This window comes from Saccopteryx bilineata, chromosome 2 (genome assembly GCF_036850765.1).
Source record: "Saccopteryx bilineata isolate mSacBil1 chromosome 2, mSacBil1_pri_phased_curated, whole genome shotgun sequence".
In the NCBI taxonomy this organism is placed as follows: domain Eukaryota; kingdom Metazoa; phylum Chordata; class Mammalia; order Chiroptera; family Emballonuridae; genus Saccopteryx; species Saccopteryx bilineata.
The window spans coordinates 229,388,119-229,403,795 of record NC_089491.1 but is presented as its reverse complement, the minus strand read 5'-3'; the positions used below and the strand labels follow the sequence as shown (position 1 = coordinate 229,403,795).

General features: G+C 48.1%; 1 protein-coding gene across 6 annotated transcripts in view; it reads left to right on the top strand.

Moving 5' to 3' along the window:
* The window catches only part of ITSN1 (intersectin 1), a 234,736-nt gene extending 219,932 nt beyond the window's left edge, over positions 1-14,804 (top strand). For all 6 annotated transcript variants that reach the window (XM_066259466.1, XM_066259465.1, XM_066259461.1 and 3 more), the window contains 6 exons: positions 2,393-2,605; positions 3,723-3,844; positions 5,393-5,475; positions 5,803-5,886; positions 6,344-6,517; positions 8,781-14,804. In XM_066259466.1, the coding sequence (XP_066115563.1) occupies positions 2,393-2,605; positions 3,723-3,844; positions 5,393-5,475; positions 5,803-5,886; positions 6,344-6,517; positions 8,781-8,929 (825 nt within the window). In that variant the 3' untranslated portion in view covers positions 8,930-14,804. The remainder of the gene's footprint in view (positions 1-2,392; positions 2,606-3,722; positions 3,845-5,392; positions 5,476-5,802; positions 5,887-6,343; positions 6,518-8,780) is intronic.
* The last annotated feature ends 873 nt before the right edge of the window (positions 14,805-15,677 follow it).

The following is a 15,677-nucleotide window of genomic DNA, read 5'->3' as shown; positions in this document are numbered from 1 at the left end:
CTAGTCTTTCCTTACTCTTCTCATGGCTTCTGTTTTGTCTGCACCATGCTCAGTCACACTGGCCTGTTTCCTGAACCTGTTCCGGACACACACCAGTGATTAGGTTTCATTTAAATGCTGTCTTTGACCTTCTTGTCTGCTCCCAATTCACATATGTCCAATGCTAGCCTGGGCAACTGGAGGCCCCAAGGTTGAGGGTGAATAAATGACACTGCCCTTGTGTCACCCATGTTGCCTTTTCTTGATCATTGTCCCCAAGTGGCAAGCCAAAAGGCTAGAATGACCTCCAGGCTTTCATTCTTCATGCAGAGCATGGAAAAGAGCCCTTGAAGGCTCCTGTTGGGGTCACTTTTAGTGTTTTGAGCTCCCTCAGAGCCTCAGTGGGAGGTTGGTGGGTGTCCTTCCCCTGGTACCCGAGAGTGAGGTGGAGTGCCACATTTCCTTGATGCCTGTTGGTGTCTGGTCACCAGGGAGCTGCTGAGTCTTCCTCTCACATTGGAGGCAGACGGGTCGCCACCAGCCTCTCTACTGGGGGATGCATGTTGTGAACCTCATCACCTCTTCACAAATATTCTCCTAGGGCGATCTGAAGGGTTCATAGTTCTGGAGAGAGCCTCTGCCTGAAGGCTGCTGGGTGGAGCATCTCCCCCAGCAATGTGGGCAGGTGGGGACTGTGACATCTGCCTGGATCATGTCGCTGCCTGGGCATATTTGCGGCCTTCTCCTCCCACAATCTCTCCACTGCTGTCAAAAAGGGAGCCACGGTGAGGTTGTTTCTGCCTCAGACTTCCTCTGCCCCTTCAGAACCTGCTTCCATGAGATGATTAGAGCCACTGGGGTGGAGAGATGATAGAGCATGAGATGATAAGTCCCAGGTAATGATAGAGCATGAGATGGTAGAGCCCAGGTGGAAGAATAGAGCACAAGATGATAGAGCCCAAGGAAGTATAGAGCATGAGATGCTAGACCCCAATGGGATGACAGAGCTGCATTTTAGCACTCTGGGCCATCCTTAGGGTTTGGGAAGTGGCAGGGAGAGAGATATCCCCTTCCCGTTCCAGGACCAGTGAGCTGGGTGAGATTAATTTGCACCAATACAGTGTTTATTCTGCTTGGCTTTGAGGCATCAGTCAGCACCACTGAGTTTTACACTGCCTAAAGCAGCACTAGTCAACTGGTCCCTACTGCCCACTAGTGAGCATTCCAGCTTTCATGGTGGGCGGTAGCAGAGCAACCAAAGTATAAGTAAAAAGATAGATTTAACTATAGTAAGTTGTTTTATAAAGATTTATTCTGCCAAACTTAGCGAACATCCGACATAAAATACTTGGTAAGTAATTATTATTATATGCTTTAACTTGCTGTAACTCTGCTTTATAAATTTTATAGAGTAAAGTTATTTCCCTACTTTATTATTTATTTATTTATTTATTTATTTATTTATTTATTTATTTTTGTATTTTTCTGAAGTTGGAAACGGGGAAGCAGACAGACTCCCTCATGCGCCCAACCGGGATCCACCCGGCATGCCCACCAGGGGGCGATGCTCTGCCACCTGGGCGTTGCTCTATTGCAACCAGGGCCATTCTAGCGCCTGAGGCAGAGGCCCTGGAGCCATCCTCAGCAACGGGACCAACTTTGCTCCAATGGAGCCTTGGCTGCGGGAGGGGAAGAGAGAGACAGAGAGGAAGGAGAGGGGGAGGTGTGGAGAAGCAGATGGGCACTTCTCCTGTGTGCCCTGGCCAGGAATCGAACCTGGGACTCCTGCACGCCAGGCCGACGCTCTACCACTTACTTCCCTACTTTATAAATCACCATTACTGTGGAACCAGTTAGAAAATTTTACTACTAACAGAGATACAAAAGTGGGCGGTAGGTATAAAAAGGTTGACTACCCCTGGCCTAAAGTCTTCCAAGTTTTCCTTTCTAAAAAAATATTTTTAATTACATTTATTGAGGGGACATTGGTTAATAAGATTATATAGATTTCAAATATACAATTCTATGATACATCATCTGTATATTCTATTCAGTGTTTGTCACCCAAAGTCAAATCCTATTCTGTCACCATGTATTTGACCCCTTTTACCTTTTACTACCTTCTGGTGACCACCATACTGTTGTCTGTGGCTATGTTTGTTTGTCTCATTTGTTCATTTGTTGCTTTCAGTTTTATATCCCACACGAATGAAATCATATAGTTCCTGACTTTTTCTGTCTGACTTATTTCACTTAGCGTGACACCCTCAAGGTCCTGGACTTGAGCCTCAGCGGCAGACCCTATGAGACCTGGTTTGCTTCTGGTGGAGCTGACGCTCCCAGATGCAGAGAATCCAAAATCACACATGACCTGACCTCCTTGTCTTCTTGGGGTTTTGTTTTCCTTTCTCAGCAACTTGTGTTCAATTCTGTGACCAACTGCTTGGGGCCACGCAAGTTCCTGCACAGTGGGAAGCTCTACAAGGCCAAGAGCAACAAGGAGCTGTACGGCTTCCTCTTCAATGACTTCCTCCTGCTAACCCAGATCATAAAGCCCCTGGGCTCTTCCGGCACCGACAAAGTCTTCAGCCCCAAATCTAACCTGCAGTATAAAATGTACAAGACAGTAAGTTGGGTTCTATATTGCACTGTCGGGGTTGGTGTTGGGGGAGGGCGTTTCTCCCACAGAGGACTCAGAATATTGTCAGGGTCTGCGGCTGTGGCGTGTAGAAGACGAGGGTTAGGGTGACTGAACGGTACATGTCCAGGGCAGGCACACCTCATTCTCTTGAGTTTCACTTGGTTGAGTTTCACAGAAATTGTGCTTTTTTTATTTTACAAATTGAAGGCTAGAACCTCTACCAGCAAAGAGATCACAACTTCTTCTATTGTGGTGGTCTAGAACCAAGCCCACAATATCCCTGAGGTGTGCCTGTACTATCAGGAAGGGGACAACACTCATTGATTGATGACTATTAGCTGCCCAATGGCTGCTGTGGGTCCCCAGACAGGAGGAAGACATACCCTATCCAGGTGGGGCTCGTGGTCAAGTATGGATGAGGTGGGCTTGGGAAAGGTTGGGAGTAGAGCTCTGGTGCCCACCTCCCAAACATTCCCGGGTCCCCTCTCCAAACTTCTTAAGGTAGCTTGAAACATCTGTGCCTCTGCATTTTCCAGGCAATCTAAACAGTCCCTGTAGGAGAATTTCCTTGAGCTGTGTATTTGGTCTATTCCTAGTGCATGGCTGTGTCCATGGGTCTTCTTGTCATGAGATACTGTTTTTATACATTTGTCTCTGGGGGAGCAGTTATTAGATGAATTTTCTCTGAAGCAACAGTTAGCCTTATTTTAGAAAAAAAGGACAATGCTCATATGTAGATTGTTGTTTGCAACTTTGTATGAAAATCTTTGGAGAAAATTGTTTGGAGGTAAAGTTGATGGAGGAAAAAAAGACCAGTTCTTAAGGTCTTAAAATACCTTCAAAATGGGGGAGGGTTCCATATTTATAATTTGCTACATATGAAAGTTGATATTAACACAAACTCATTATTCTGGAAGAGTTCACTAAAATACACACAGAGTCTAATTCGCTGGAATGCATGCATACACATCACACTCAGTCCCGTGTACAGGCTCATGTGCTCACAAGTGCACACACACACACACACACACACACACTCAGAGCTCACTGGTGCACGCAGATACCCGTCTGGTTTTTACAGTGCCTGTGCATTATTTTTCAGCCTATTTTCCTCAATGAGGTTCTAGTAAAATTACCCACTGACCCTTCGGGGGATGAACCCATCTTCCACATTTCCCACATCGACCGTGTCTACACCCTCCGTGCAGAAAGTATAAATGAAAGGTAAGACCGGCCACCTCCCTGGAACTGGGCATCCAGGTTCTACCGGGTGGGGCACTTAATTAATTAGCAGGTCCCAACATCCCCTCAGTGGCAATGCCATAATCACTGGAGGGGATTGGGGAAGGAAGAGGTACTTCATACTTTCTTCTAGAGCTTTGCAGAAGTTTGATACATGGCATGAATGTTTCAAAGTACAGCTAGTGCTCGACTTATGACCACGATTGGTCCCGAAAGATCGGTCATAACATGATTTGGTCGTAAGTTGAGTAGGCTATATGTACAGTACTGTGAAATGATGTTATAAAAATCTTTAAGTCATATTTTATCATAATTTTCTTTCATTATTGTTATATATCATAATTTTCTGTGTTCATTTTATGCTATTTGTATCATCTCTACACCATTTTGTTTCTTATTTTTACATTCGTCAGGTTTAAGTAAAACACTGCATCACCAGTGTTTTAATATTTGCAAAGACAATTTCCTCTTGGTAGACATCTTGGGAGGGGTTTGATGAAAAATATCCAAGACACAAAACACAAATTGCTGTACCTAGTCAGTTGAAATGGTGCACGCGGAGTTGGTAGTGCTGCCGGAAGCTGGTCTGCACTGTCCTACGCCCAGCTGGGCAACACTCGCGCTGCCAGACACCAAGCAGTCGTGGCTAGCGATTGTGGTCGTAAAGTCAAATGGTCGTAAGTTGCATAGGTCGTAAGTAGATCAATATTTGTAAAATGAATTGAAATTCATTTTGCTTGGGTATTCTTTGGGGGTAGAAATTTTCAACACTCTTTGAGACAAATGGAGCATCCCCAGTTTCCCAGGTGGCAGAAAGCAAAAAGAAAGTGACTTGGGGATTACTAGGACCCCCCACCCCAAACCTGTCCCCTCCTCAGCTTCTCACTTGGACAGACATTCTGGGTCCTAGAGCTGTGGGTATTTTGTCTTCAGGAGTCTGCTGTGGAACCAAGTGAGATAGATCATAGTCTGATGGATGGGCTTGACACACAGCCAAGGGCATTCCAAAGGGCATTTGTGCCAAGCAAGAAAATCAGCCAATGTCATGGTGCATGTGGTCCTCCGTAAGATGGAGCCATGTCATGTCACAGCAGAGTGCCTGCCCTGTGTGTCTGCTCCTTCTTATAACATGGTTCCTTATCTGGGAAACGGCTTCCTCCTCCTCTCAGATGACGGCTCAGTAGAAGACAGCCTCTGGCCTTGTTGAGCTGGCATATGTGAGACAGTCTCCTGGGAGGGAGGGAGGGGCTCTGTGTCCACATTGCTCCCAGGACAGCGTTCACCGTAGACTTTTTCCACGGGGTGCCTGTGAGGACTCAAGAACATCAATGAAAATGTCACCTGTGCCTTTCTTATGAACGGTAGGAATAACGATTAGCATCATGTGACATCAAATGAAACTTTCTTTCCGGAGCTTTCGTTTAGTTAGAATCAAACAGACAAAGCAGAGTCACGGAAGCTGCCTCTGAGCAGACCCAGAGCCTTTGTCCTGAGTTCTGTTTGACACTGTTCTGTCTCCTCCTTCCCAAGGACTGCCTGGGTGCAGAAAATCAAAGCTGCTTCTGAGCTCTACATAGAGACCGAGAAGAAGAAGCGGGAGAAGGCATACCTGGGTAATGCATCGCCCAGTACCTGCCGGCTTCCTGCTGGGCGGGCAGATGGCCATGGGGGGGGGGGCACAATCCTCAGAGCTGAAGATGGGCCTGGAGGTAGAGAGGCCTGAGACAGGTGGAAGGTGGGGAGGGAGAGTGGGGGGCACGATAAGGGGTGGAGGGCAAACTCCAGGAGCAGGGAAGCAAGAGTTTAAGGGTGCAGAGGGGAAAGTGTCCCCCAATGGGGGCAGGTAGGAGGTAGGTGACACACAGCATGAGTCAGGCACGCACGGAGGGGCGTCCGATGTGGAAATGAAGCCTTTTGTGTTGCTCTGTCTGCTGTCCCAGTCCGTTCCCAAAGGGCCACAGGGATTGGAAGGTTGATGGTGAACGTCGTGGAAGGCATTGAACTGAAGCCCTGCCGGTCCCACGGTAAGGACCGTCGGCGTGGTTCTGCTGCACCACGCGGAAGCCTCTTTCCCCTGCCCCCCCCCCCCCCATTCTAAGTCAAAGGTGCTATTTCCATCATCCTAAATTTCCTTCCAGAACTGATTTTTCTAGCACTTGTTAAAAACCTAGAGTGTTTTTTCCCCTTAAATTCTTAACACCATTTAGCTTTTCAGAGCAGTCTGGGTGGCGTCATTCCCAGTAGATGTGATGCGATCTATAGCAAAGCGAAGAGAGCGGGAGGACCTGGTGTCAAGACGCAGTCATCCAGTTATTTGTTCTTAGTTTAAGCACGATGCTGGGTTGTGGGAGCTTTTTACCTGGATTTCCCCTTTATGCCACTTACTAAGTGCGGCAGGGGAGGGGAATAAAAATGACCCCGCCGCGCATGCCCAGAAGAGCCCGCCACAGGCAGGCGTGGAGCAGGCTCTGTTTGCTGTAGGGAAGAGCAACCCGTACTGCGAAGTGACCATGGGCTCCCAGTGCCACATCACCAAGACCATCCAGGACACTCTGAATCCCAAGTGGAATTCCAACTGCCAGTTCTTCATCAAAGACCTGGAGCAGGAGGTCCTCTGCATCACCGTGTTTGAGAGGGACCAGTTCTCTCCAGATGGTGAGTAGAGAGTAGCGGGGGGGTGGGGGTGGGGGACACACATGACTTCTTCCTTCCCTGTCACTCAGTTGTCATGGGTAAACACTTTCTACCTGGAAATGTGGTGCCCAGACTTAGCTGGGCTTCGCTCCAGAGAGCTGAGGATGGAACAGGACAAGTGTCAGCCACCCGGACAAAGAGGCTTCACCTCTGCCAGGGCATCTCAGAGCAGGGGCTAGGTCTTGAGTGCTTCAGCTCCCCTGGACAAATGTCATGGTCCTACGCTTTTCCAAAGCGGGTGACTGCAAGGAGGGGGACACCCCAAAGCCTCAGCCCAGTCCATCAGTCCTTGGCCAAAAGCCACAGTGATAATGGATAAAAATAGCCATTCGAGCAGGAAGAGCACTAGCTCACAACAGGTGCAGCAGAACCAATTGATGTCCTTTGGGTAACATTTCTGGTTAACGAAGGGCATGGAATGGCATTGGATGCTGCCTTCCTTCAGCCTGTTTTCTGCTTCTGCTTTGAGCCTGGAAAAGGTTGCATTTGGCCAATGAGTCTATGAAACTGTCTTTCTCTTCCTCAACCCAATAAAAATCAGGAGGCAAGCTTAAAGATTACAGTCTAAACTTAGTTATATTTGAAGGAGGATAATTGCATGCTAAGCTTGAAGGTCCAACGCTAGACTGATCTGTGCAAGGCTTAAATTGCCCTTGTAGTACTTTTATATGAATCATCTCACTGTGAGTTATTGCCCACGGACAGTCACACAGCTGGCTGAACATGTCAGAGTGTGGCCAGGACGGCCTGACTCTCAAATTTGGGCACCTGACCTCTGTTTCATGGTCAGCTTTTGTTCTGGCAAGTGAAGGTTTGAGGTTAAATTGGGTTTCTTTGTCAATAGTGAAGTATCATGACACGATGACAACTTCACTGAGGTATAAGTTAAAAATCTGGGTGTTGTTCTTACATCCGAGATTATTCCCATGAAATGCACATGGGGCATAATAAACTCGTACCTGTCCACCAGAAGAACTCCCCAGGGTTTAAACAGACACCTTGAAAGAAGACTGTCTCCTGCACAGAAGTGCCTGAATCATAGTATCTTGCAAAAAGTAATTGTCAAGTAAATAAATGAAGGGATTAATGGTCTGGAGCCCCTTTTAACACAATTATGTATTTGCATAGCATTGAAAACAATTTTTAAAACATTTATATCCACTCCCATCCCAACACTCAATATTTGATGAAAAGTAGTGCTGAGATTGTTCTGGGAACATGGCTGGAAGCATACAGCTCCCAAGCCACGGCCTCCTCTCTCTTTCCCACCCCCAACCCCCTCGCACTTGCTCTGTGGTACAGAGAGAGGAACATACAAGGACCAGGCCTTGAGTACTACTGTCAACTTTTCTGGAAGTGGTATAACACTGCAGAGTGTGCTTCCGTGACAACCCCTGGGAGAAGTGATGGTTCAATTTTTGTCCCAAATATAGCTTTCTTCTGAGTGATTTTGTTAAATTTCACATACATGGCTGATTGTGCGGCTCATGTGACATCTGGTTTTGCATAGTCTCCCAGGCAGGTTACAGCCTTTTGGAGGTCTCTAGGTTGGGGGAAGTCATGGTTTGCTTTTTAACTTCTTCTAGACTCACCTGTGTCCCTACCCTGATGTTCTTTTCTTTTTGCTCCATTTAAAAATTATGCTCAGGCCCTGGCTGGTTGGCTCAGCAGTAGAGCATCGGCCTGACGTGCGGGGGACCTGGGTTCGATTCCCGGCCAGGGCACATAGGAGAGGCGCCCATTTGCTTCTCCACCCCCCCCCTTCCTCTCTGTCTCTCTCTTCCCTTCCCGCAGCCAAGGCTCCATTGGAGCAAAGATGGCCCGGGCGCTGGGGATGGCTCCTTGGCCTCTGCCCCAGGCGCTAGAGTGGCTCTGGTAGAGGCAGAGCGATGCCCCGGAGGGGCAAAGCATCACCCCCTGGTGGGCAGAGCGTAGCCCCTGGTGGGCGTGCCGGGTGGATCCCGGTCGGGCGCATGCGGGAGTCTGACTGTCTCTCCCTGTTTCCAGCTTCAGAAAAATACAAAAAAAACCAAAACAAAAGAAACAAACAAACAAACAAAAATTATGCTCAGTCATTGTAGTTCATGGACTCCTGCAAACCTACCTGGCTCCCTTGTCAGAGAAGGGAGAGTATAACGCATCCCTGGGAGGTTCCTGACATGCCACACACACGCCTTAAAGAGAAGTCCTCCCTCTGAACAGAGTCTGTTTCTTGTCCTTTCAGACTTTTTGGGTCGGACAGAGATCCGTGTGGCTGACATCAAGAAGGACCAGGGTTCCAAGGGCCCGGTTACCAAGTGTCTCCTGCTGCACGAGGTTCCCACAGGAGAGATCGTAGTCCGTCTGGACCTGCAGCTGTTCGACGAGCCCTAGAGAGTGGGCCCAGGTTGCGCTGTGGAGTTCTAGCCTGGCCGGCAGAGGCCATTGGAAACGGTGTCACTTTTCCAAGACCACCATTTGGGTCAGCCACTGGGCAATGGGACAGTGACGAGAGGCCCCTTAATGATTCTAGGAGTAATTCTCGACAATCCCTCCCCCTCCCCCCAGATTTTCCATTTTATGAAACAGAACTGTTTTCCTCTGTCCTCGCTGCAGTCTCTTCACGGCTTCTAGGGCCTTTGAGCCTGTAGCTCCCAGTGAGGTTTGCTTGGGAGCCTGGCCCATCTCTGGGCCTGAGGCATGGATCTGGTTACTGTAAAATAATTTATACATGCAATGTTTATATTTTTGGAGAACTCATGTAACCCTCCTCCTTCTCACCTCTACCAGTCCCCAGTAGGAGCCCTGACCTAGTCACTGGTGTGTTTAAAAAAGTTAAGATGGTCCTGTCATTGCTCTGTGATCGCATTCCCCCACTTGGGTCTTATCTGAAATGCTGCCCTGGATCTGACCACTCGGGCTGACAGTCTCCTGCTTGGACACTGGGCTAGCTCTTTGAAGAGCTGATCCATGGAAGTTCCAGCAGTGCTGTTGGTAGAGCCTTCCAGTCCCCTCCAGGTCTTATATTGATTGATGTCAGTGCAAACCCTCAGCAGCGACGATGAGGTGATGATGATACAGTTCTGATTTCCAGCACGTTTGGGAGCTGGTGGTGGAAGCTCGTTATCTGCAGAGTTACTTGCTGTTGTTATGTCGCTGCAGGTCCCCTGAAAGGCCTCTGCATGATGCCACTGGGTCCTGGTTGCCAGCCCAGTTGAAAAACTCTCTTTTGGCTTGGAGGTCCCGTGAGTTTTCATAACAGTCCTTGCTGGTGACCAGCTCTGACCCTATTCTTGCTTGATGACATCGGATCCTGACTGTCACGGGAAATTTCAGGAGTTGTCTTTGATACGTCCCCCTCCCCCCCCCCCCCAAATGGCATATCTAAGGCATGTAAAGAAAATGTGACAATCTGGAAGTGGGTGGAAAGATTTGAAGGAGATCCAGCATGTGGTGGGGAGAGACCCTGGTAGCACACAGCCCCGCAAGTCCAGGGAGGAAGATGCAAGATGTTCCCAGACTCCATGACACACCACCAACCTCTTGGGACTGGACATCCAAGGGTTTGTCGATGGTCAGGGGCATATGACCACACGACAAGCTGTTTGGTTTGGGTTGATTTTTTCTTCCCTTAAATATCAGGGGATAGACTGGTTACCTAAATAATAACTTGATCTGCTAGTGAGACACGTGGATCATGTTTTGTTCGCATGTTAATGTTCTCAGAACCCCAGTTTGTTGTGGTCATGAAACGTCCTCTGCATGTTCAGTTGGTAACAGAGCCCGGCTTTCCTGTGTCAGGTGGCATTCTCTTCGATTGCAGGTCCTTACAATTTAATTAGGGTCGTAGAAGCGCTTTATCAATGACAGTATCACCACAGTGGCAGAGTCCCCACTTTGCTGGGAGCCGAATACGTCATGACCCACCCCCCACCCCCATAGGAGCCTTGTAGGCTTCTCAAGCAGTTCTTAAAATGTGTGTGTGGGAAAGGGCAACAAAGTTTACATTTCATACTTTAAAAAAACCCGACTTTATTATTTATTTATTGAAGATAGTGTAGAATTTTGTATTAAGAAAAACAGACATAAGTATTTTTTGAAACAAGCAGATGCACCCTTTAGTTAGAAACTTTCAACTTGAACACATCCTAGACCCAGTTTCACTTCAGTCATGTACTTGTTTACCACTTTGTCCCAGAAAACATGGTTGCGCTATTTTTAGTTTATATTTTTACTGTTGTTAAGAAACTGTCTTAAAATTAAACCTATAAATAGATGTACAACTCATGCTTTTCTATTTCTGTAGCCAATAGAGTTTACTCAGTGTCTTTATGAAGGACCAGTGACTATGGTAGAAAAAAGTATTAAATGTGTGAATGGGGTAGTACTGGGTCATCGTTCCAATCCTTCCTTTCTGTTCTTCCTTTCTCACTGACTTCCTTTGCATGTCAACTTTGGGCATCACCATCCATGCAGGTAGGATAAGGTGTGCACAGTGACAAATGTTGCCCTTTTAGGTCCACGAGGTCATCTGCTTACATAGTCCCATTATCGGAATTAATGTAGTATGAAAAGCAATATTTTTTTTTTCCCCAAGTGATTATACTGAGCGTCCCTAAGATGGCCCCCACGGTGGCAGTGGTGAGATAGTGTCCTTGTGTTTGGTGACGTAGTCTGTAATATGACTGATTGTTCTGAGGGGGTGTGGCTGGTCCTCAGATCGTGACACATGTCTGGGGTTGGAGAAAGGTGGGTGATAACATGGAGCCTCAAACTCTCTGACCTCTATTTCTTCTCTTCTGCCTTTGTGGCTGCTTGGGCTAGATTCCATAGAGATGAAATGTTCCTTGCTGATAAGCAATCTCTCATCTAGCTCTTTGCTTTCTCAAGACGGTTTATCTAGGTCTCTGCATTCTGACATTCTGACTGCAGCCCTCGGACACCTCTGCCCACTCCCTCCTGTCTGGGATGCCTGGACCTCCTCTAGTCTGGCTAGGGGATTTTCTGCTCACAGGGCTGGGCTCTACGGACAGGAGCCCTGAGCTGAGGCTTCCTAGACCAGCAATCCTGAAGGGACAAGCCCTACTCTGGTCCCTTTGAGGCAGGGCTTCTGGTTGATATTGTCCCCGGCATGCAGGTAGGCAGCAGCATCTCCCGGAAGCAGGGGTGCTGTGAGCACGTCTGGCAGATGTGGTTGTTCAGAACCAGGACAGGCTGACAACGGGAAAGTGACACTCAAGAAATGGTCAGTCTTCCTCATCTGACTGCCTGGTAGTGTGTCCCTGTGCACAGATGGCAGGGGAGAGAGCTGTGCTCCCAAAGAGCATTAATGTTCAAAAGAGCGTTGTTTTCTTCTTCGCCTTTTGGACAACTTAAGCATGATCTAAGAATGCAAAAATAACTGGTTTCATCTTGTTGAGTAGCATGGCATTTAATTTCTGATTGACCCATCGGAAAGGGTAAATTGACCTCTTGCATTGTGTCTTGTCTTGGTGATCTGGTGTGAGGTCAGGAGGATGAGATGCTGGAGCCACTGGGGAGGGACAATTACAGGTCTGCTGTCCAAGGCTGGGCAGGTTGGCCATCTGTCCAGGAGCTGGCTAGGGTGAGCATAAACCACTGACCACACAGAGTGGGTGCTCTAGAATCTGAATTTCTCAGCATGGAGGAATGGATGGCCGGCTCCTGGTTTTACTTGAGTGACCTTGGTATGTATTTTAGAGCTTGCCTACCCTATCTCTACTTTACTTATTTACTTATTTATTTATTTATTGTCAGTGAGAGAGACAGACAGGAATAAGGGAAGAGAAAAGAGAAGAATCTTGTTATTGCAGCACTTTAGTTGTTCATTGATTGCTTTCTCATATGTGCCTTGAGTTGGGGTCTCCAGCCGAGCCAGTGACCCCTTGCCTAAGCCAGTGACCTTAGTCTCAAGCCAGAGACCATGGGGTCACATCGATGATCGCATGGTCAAGCTGGTGAATCCACGCTCAAGCTAGTGAGCTTGCGCTTAAGCTGGCAATCTCGGGGTTTCGAACCTGGGACCTCAGCGTCCCAGGTCAATGCTCTATCCACTGTGCCACCACTTAGTCAGGCTCTACTCCAATTTTTTTCCCACTTGGTTATTTGGGCCTTTTTGATTCGTAAAAAGAAAATTTGTTTTGGATAAGTAGCAATTTTAGGAATTTTCATTGGAAACAGCAAGTAGGTTTTTCTTTCCTTGCTTATCCTTTTGTATTTTATTTTATTTTATTTTATTTTAGGCTCCCTTCTCTTCAGGGTGGGCATGAGCGTCAGAGCACACACAAGCACATTGAAGGGGACACAGAGGTGGCAGGGTTGTTTTAGACTCGAGGACAGTGTGAGGTTAGCAGTGGGCCTCTGGCTTCGGAGGCATTTGCCTAACCAGCTGGGAGCCGCCTGGGGCTGATGGTGGTCCTGATACAGATGAGCCTGGATGCTCTTGTTTTGCTTGTGGGCATAGAGCCATAGCCGTGGAGTGGGTCACCCAGGGAGGTATCTGGTCAAAGCAACACTTTCTCTTTGCTCCCCAGGGTCCTGAATACCTTGGGGGTCTTCACTGTCTGGACAGGCTTCCGTGCTTATCTGAGCACACCAGCTCAACCCCAGTTATGTTCCGTGCTAAGCTGTGTTCCGTGCTCAACCCCAGCTGCGTTCCGTGCTAAGCTGTGTTCTGTGCTCAACCCCAGCTGCGTTCTGAGCTAAGCTGAGGCCCCTTACTCAGTGTTGTGTAAATAGAGGAAAGCTCTGGAACACCCAATGCAAGTTTCCTCACCCTGCAGCGTACCAGATCCAGGATGTGTTTGTAGGTCATCAGGATGAACTGAGGTGCAGAACCTGATATCTTTAGGAGCCAGAATCTATTCCTGATAAGCATAGAAAACGTATCCCACTTGAAGGAGAGAAAGTATCTAACAACTCTCTGTCTTGGGAGTGCTAACACCCTGATGCCAACACACTGGAAGGTCTTATATCAGGGTTATGCTGATATATATCAGTGACCCAGTCAGTCGCGCAGGGACGCCCCATCCTAGGCCAGGCCCGGTCCGTGGGGCTGGGAGGTGGTGGGGAGGGGCCTGCCTTTGTGGGCCAGCCTAATTTAAGTAAACAACACCCAACGGCTTGTAAAATTCATCTCCCCCTCCAAAGAATTATTTCATTGACATGCAGATCCAATCATTCCCCCACCCCCTCTTTATTCTGGCCTCAGAGAACCAGGTAATTCTACACAACAGTTTTCTGACACCCTGTGTGGTTGCCCTGTTCCAGGGTCAGTGTGCCCTGCTGTAGGTCAGTCAGGGTGTTTGTGAATTGCTTTTTTTAAAAACAAGACTCTGTTCCACTTATACCAGCCTAGCTTTTTACTATCATCTGGATAATGTGAATGTTTTAGTATTCAAAGCCCCCACCCCCCAAGTAAAACCGTACTTGGAAGTGGGCTTATTTGGCAAGCCTTGAAAAATTTGAGGGTTTCTAATATTTACTGAGCATTAAACAGTAACCAGGGTTTCTTTTTCTGTGGTGGTAGAAATGCATATTTTTCTTCTTCTAGGAACCCTGGTTTTTTATTTTTATCATTAAAAAAACCCCGACATTCCTAGGCAGCTGTGTTTCTAAAACTATGTTCCTTTGGGTTTTTCCTCGTATGCTCAAACCTGTTGTTTCCTTTGTTTTCTGTATCTAGTCAGAATGAGGGCGGAGGGCAGAGATACAGGACCCAGAGAAAGGTTTTCTACCCATTACCACCACAAGGGGGCGATCTCCCCTTGGAAACTTGTGGGTCCTGCTGGCCTAACCCAGGGTGCTGGCTCCCCCTACTGCAGCTCCAAGACATTGCTCTTGTGTGAATCGCAGGACCAACGTGCTGGTGGTCTGTGGCTAATGGAGAAAGGGCAGGAGGCTAGGTTTGGGTGAAGGACTTGAACTCAGCACTCCCGGGGGTACCTAGTGATGCTTAGCCTTTCCTTGATGTCGGGTCTGGGGCTGTTCGGGATCCTTAGCTTTCCTACTTTACTGAGTCTGATTTGGCAAGAGCCCCTGAGATCCAGGTGCAGGGGCCTCAGGTGTTAGGTTGGAGGTGTCCTCTGCTGCTGGGCTGACCTTCAGGCCGGCTGGCTGGAGTTGGCCCGTCTCCCCAAAAAAGTCCCCTTATGTGGAGTGAATAACAGTCTCTGCTCAAGACTTTTCAGACGTGCCAACCTGGTGGTGGTGGTAGGGTGCAGAAGCTCCCTGTGGTGTGTGTGTGTGTGTGTGTGTGTGTGTGTGTGTGTGTGTGTTTTGCATGGGCACTGGGGAAAATGAATGTCCATTTGTCTTTCTTTCTTATCACTGCGCTACTCAATGGATATTTGTCCTGAGCAGGGAAACAGGATGGCCCGACCCTCCCACAGTAACTCTCAGGACCTGCTACATAATTTGTGGGCCAGGTGCAAGATGAAAATGTGAGGTTCCTTATTCAAAATTATTAAGAATTTTGAGGTGGTGATAGCAGAGAATTAAACCAAGCGTGGGCTCTTCTAAGCACAGAGTCCCCATGAGGCCGGCCCTCATCACACTGTATTTTCAGTTGGTTCTTGAAGCAGGTGGGGCTTCATTAGATGTGCTCTGACTGTGTAAAGTCTCCCTGGCAGGTTGTGGAGACCTGGGTGGATAGACTTTTCAAAATGTCTGCTTTTATTTCATAAATGATCTGGACTCATCAGAAGGTACAAGACCCTTGCTCCTCATTGATGGGTGCCCAGGAGCCAGAGAGGGGGCCATCTGCCATCTGGGCTCCAAGTCCTGGGTGCACCACAAGGCATCCAGAGGCCTTTGAGTTTTGACCATTAAAACCACTCTTTTGACATAAAATCCTCCCTTTTGGTCTTTAGTCACCAGCTGGGGGCTTTTCTCTGCTTTCCTGGTGGGAGAGACAGGCTTTTCAAGCCTCTGTCTTCAAAGTGACCATCCAGGTAATGGGCCGGGGGGAATGCCCAGCACACCTTCCCCAGGGGCTGGACACTGGCTCTTCCATCGCGACTGCCCAGAGAGAGACGGTGTGTGGGCCAGAAACCCTCCCGCACTCTGCCCTGCTGGGCCAAATGGACCCCAGTTGTCCTAGGGCACCTGCTTCTGAGAGGCA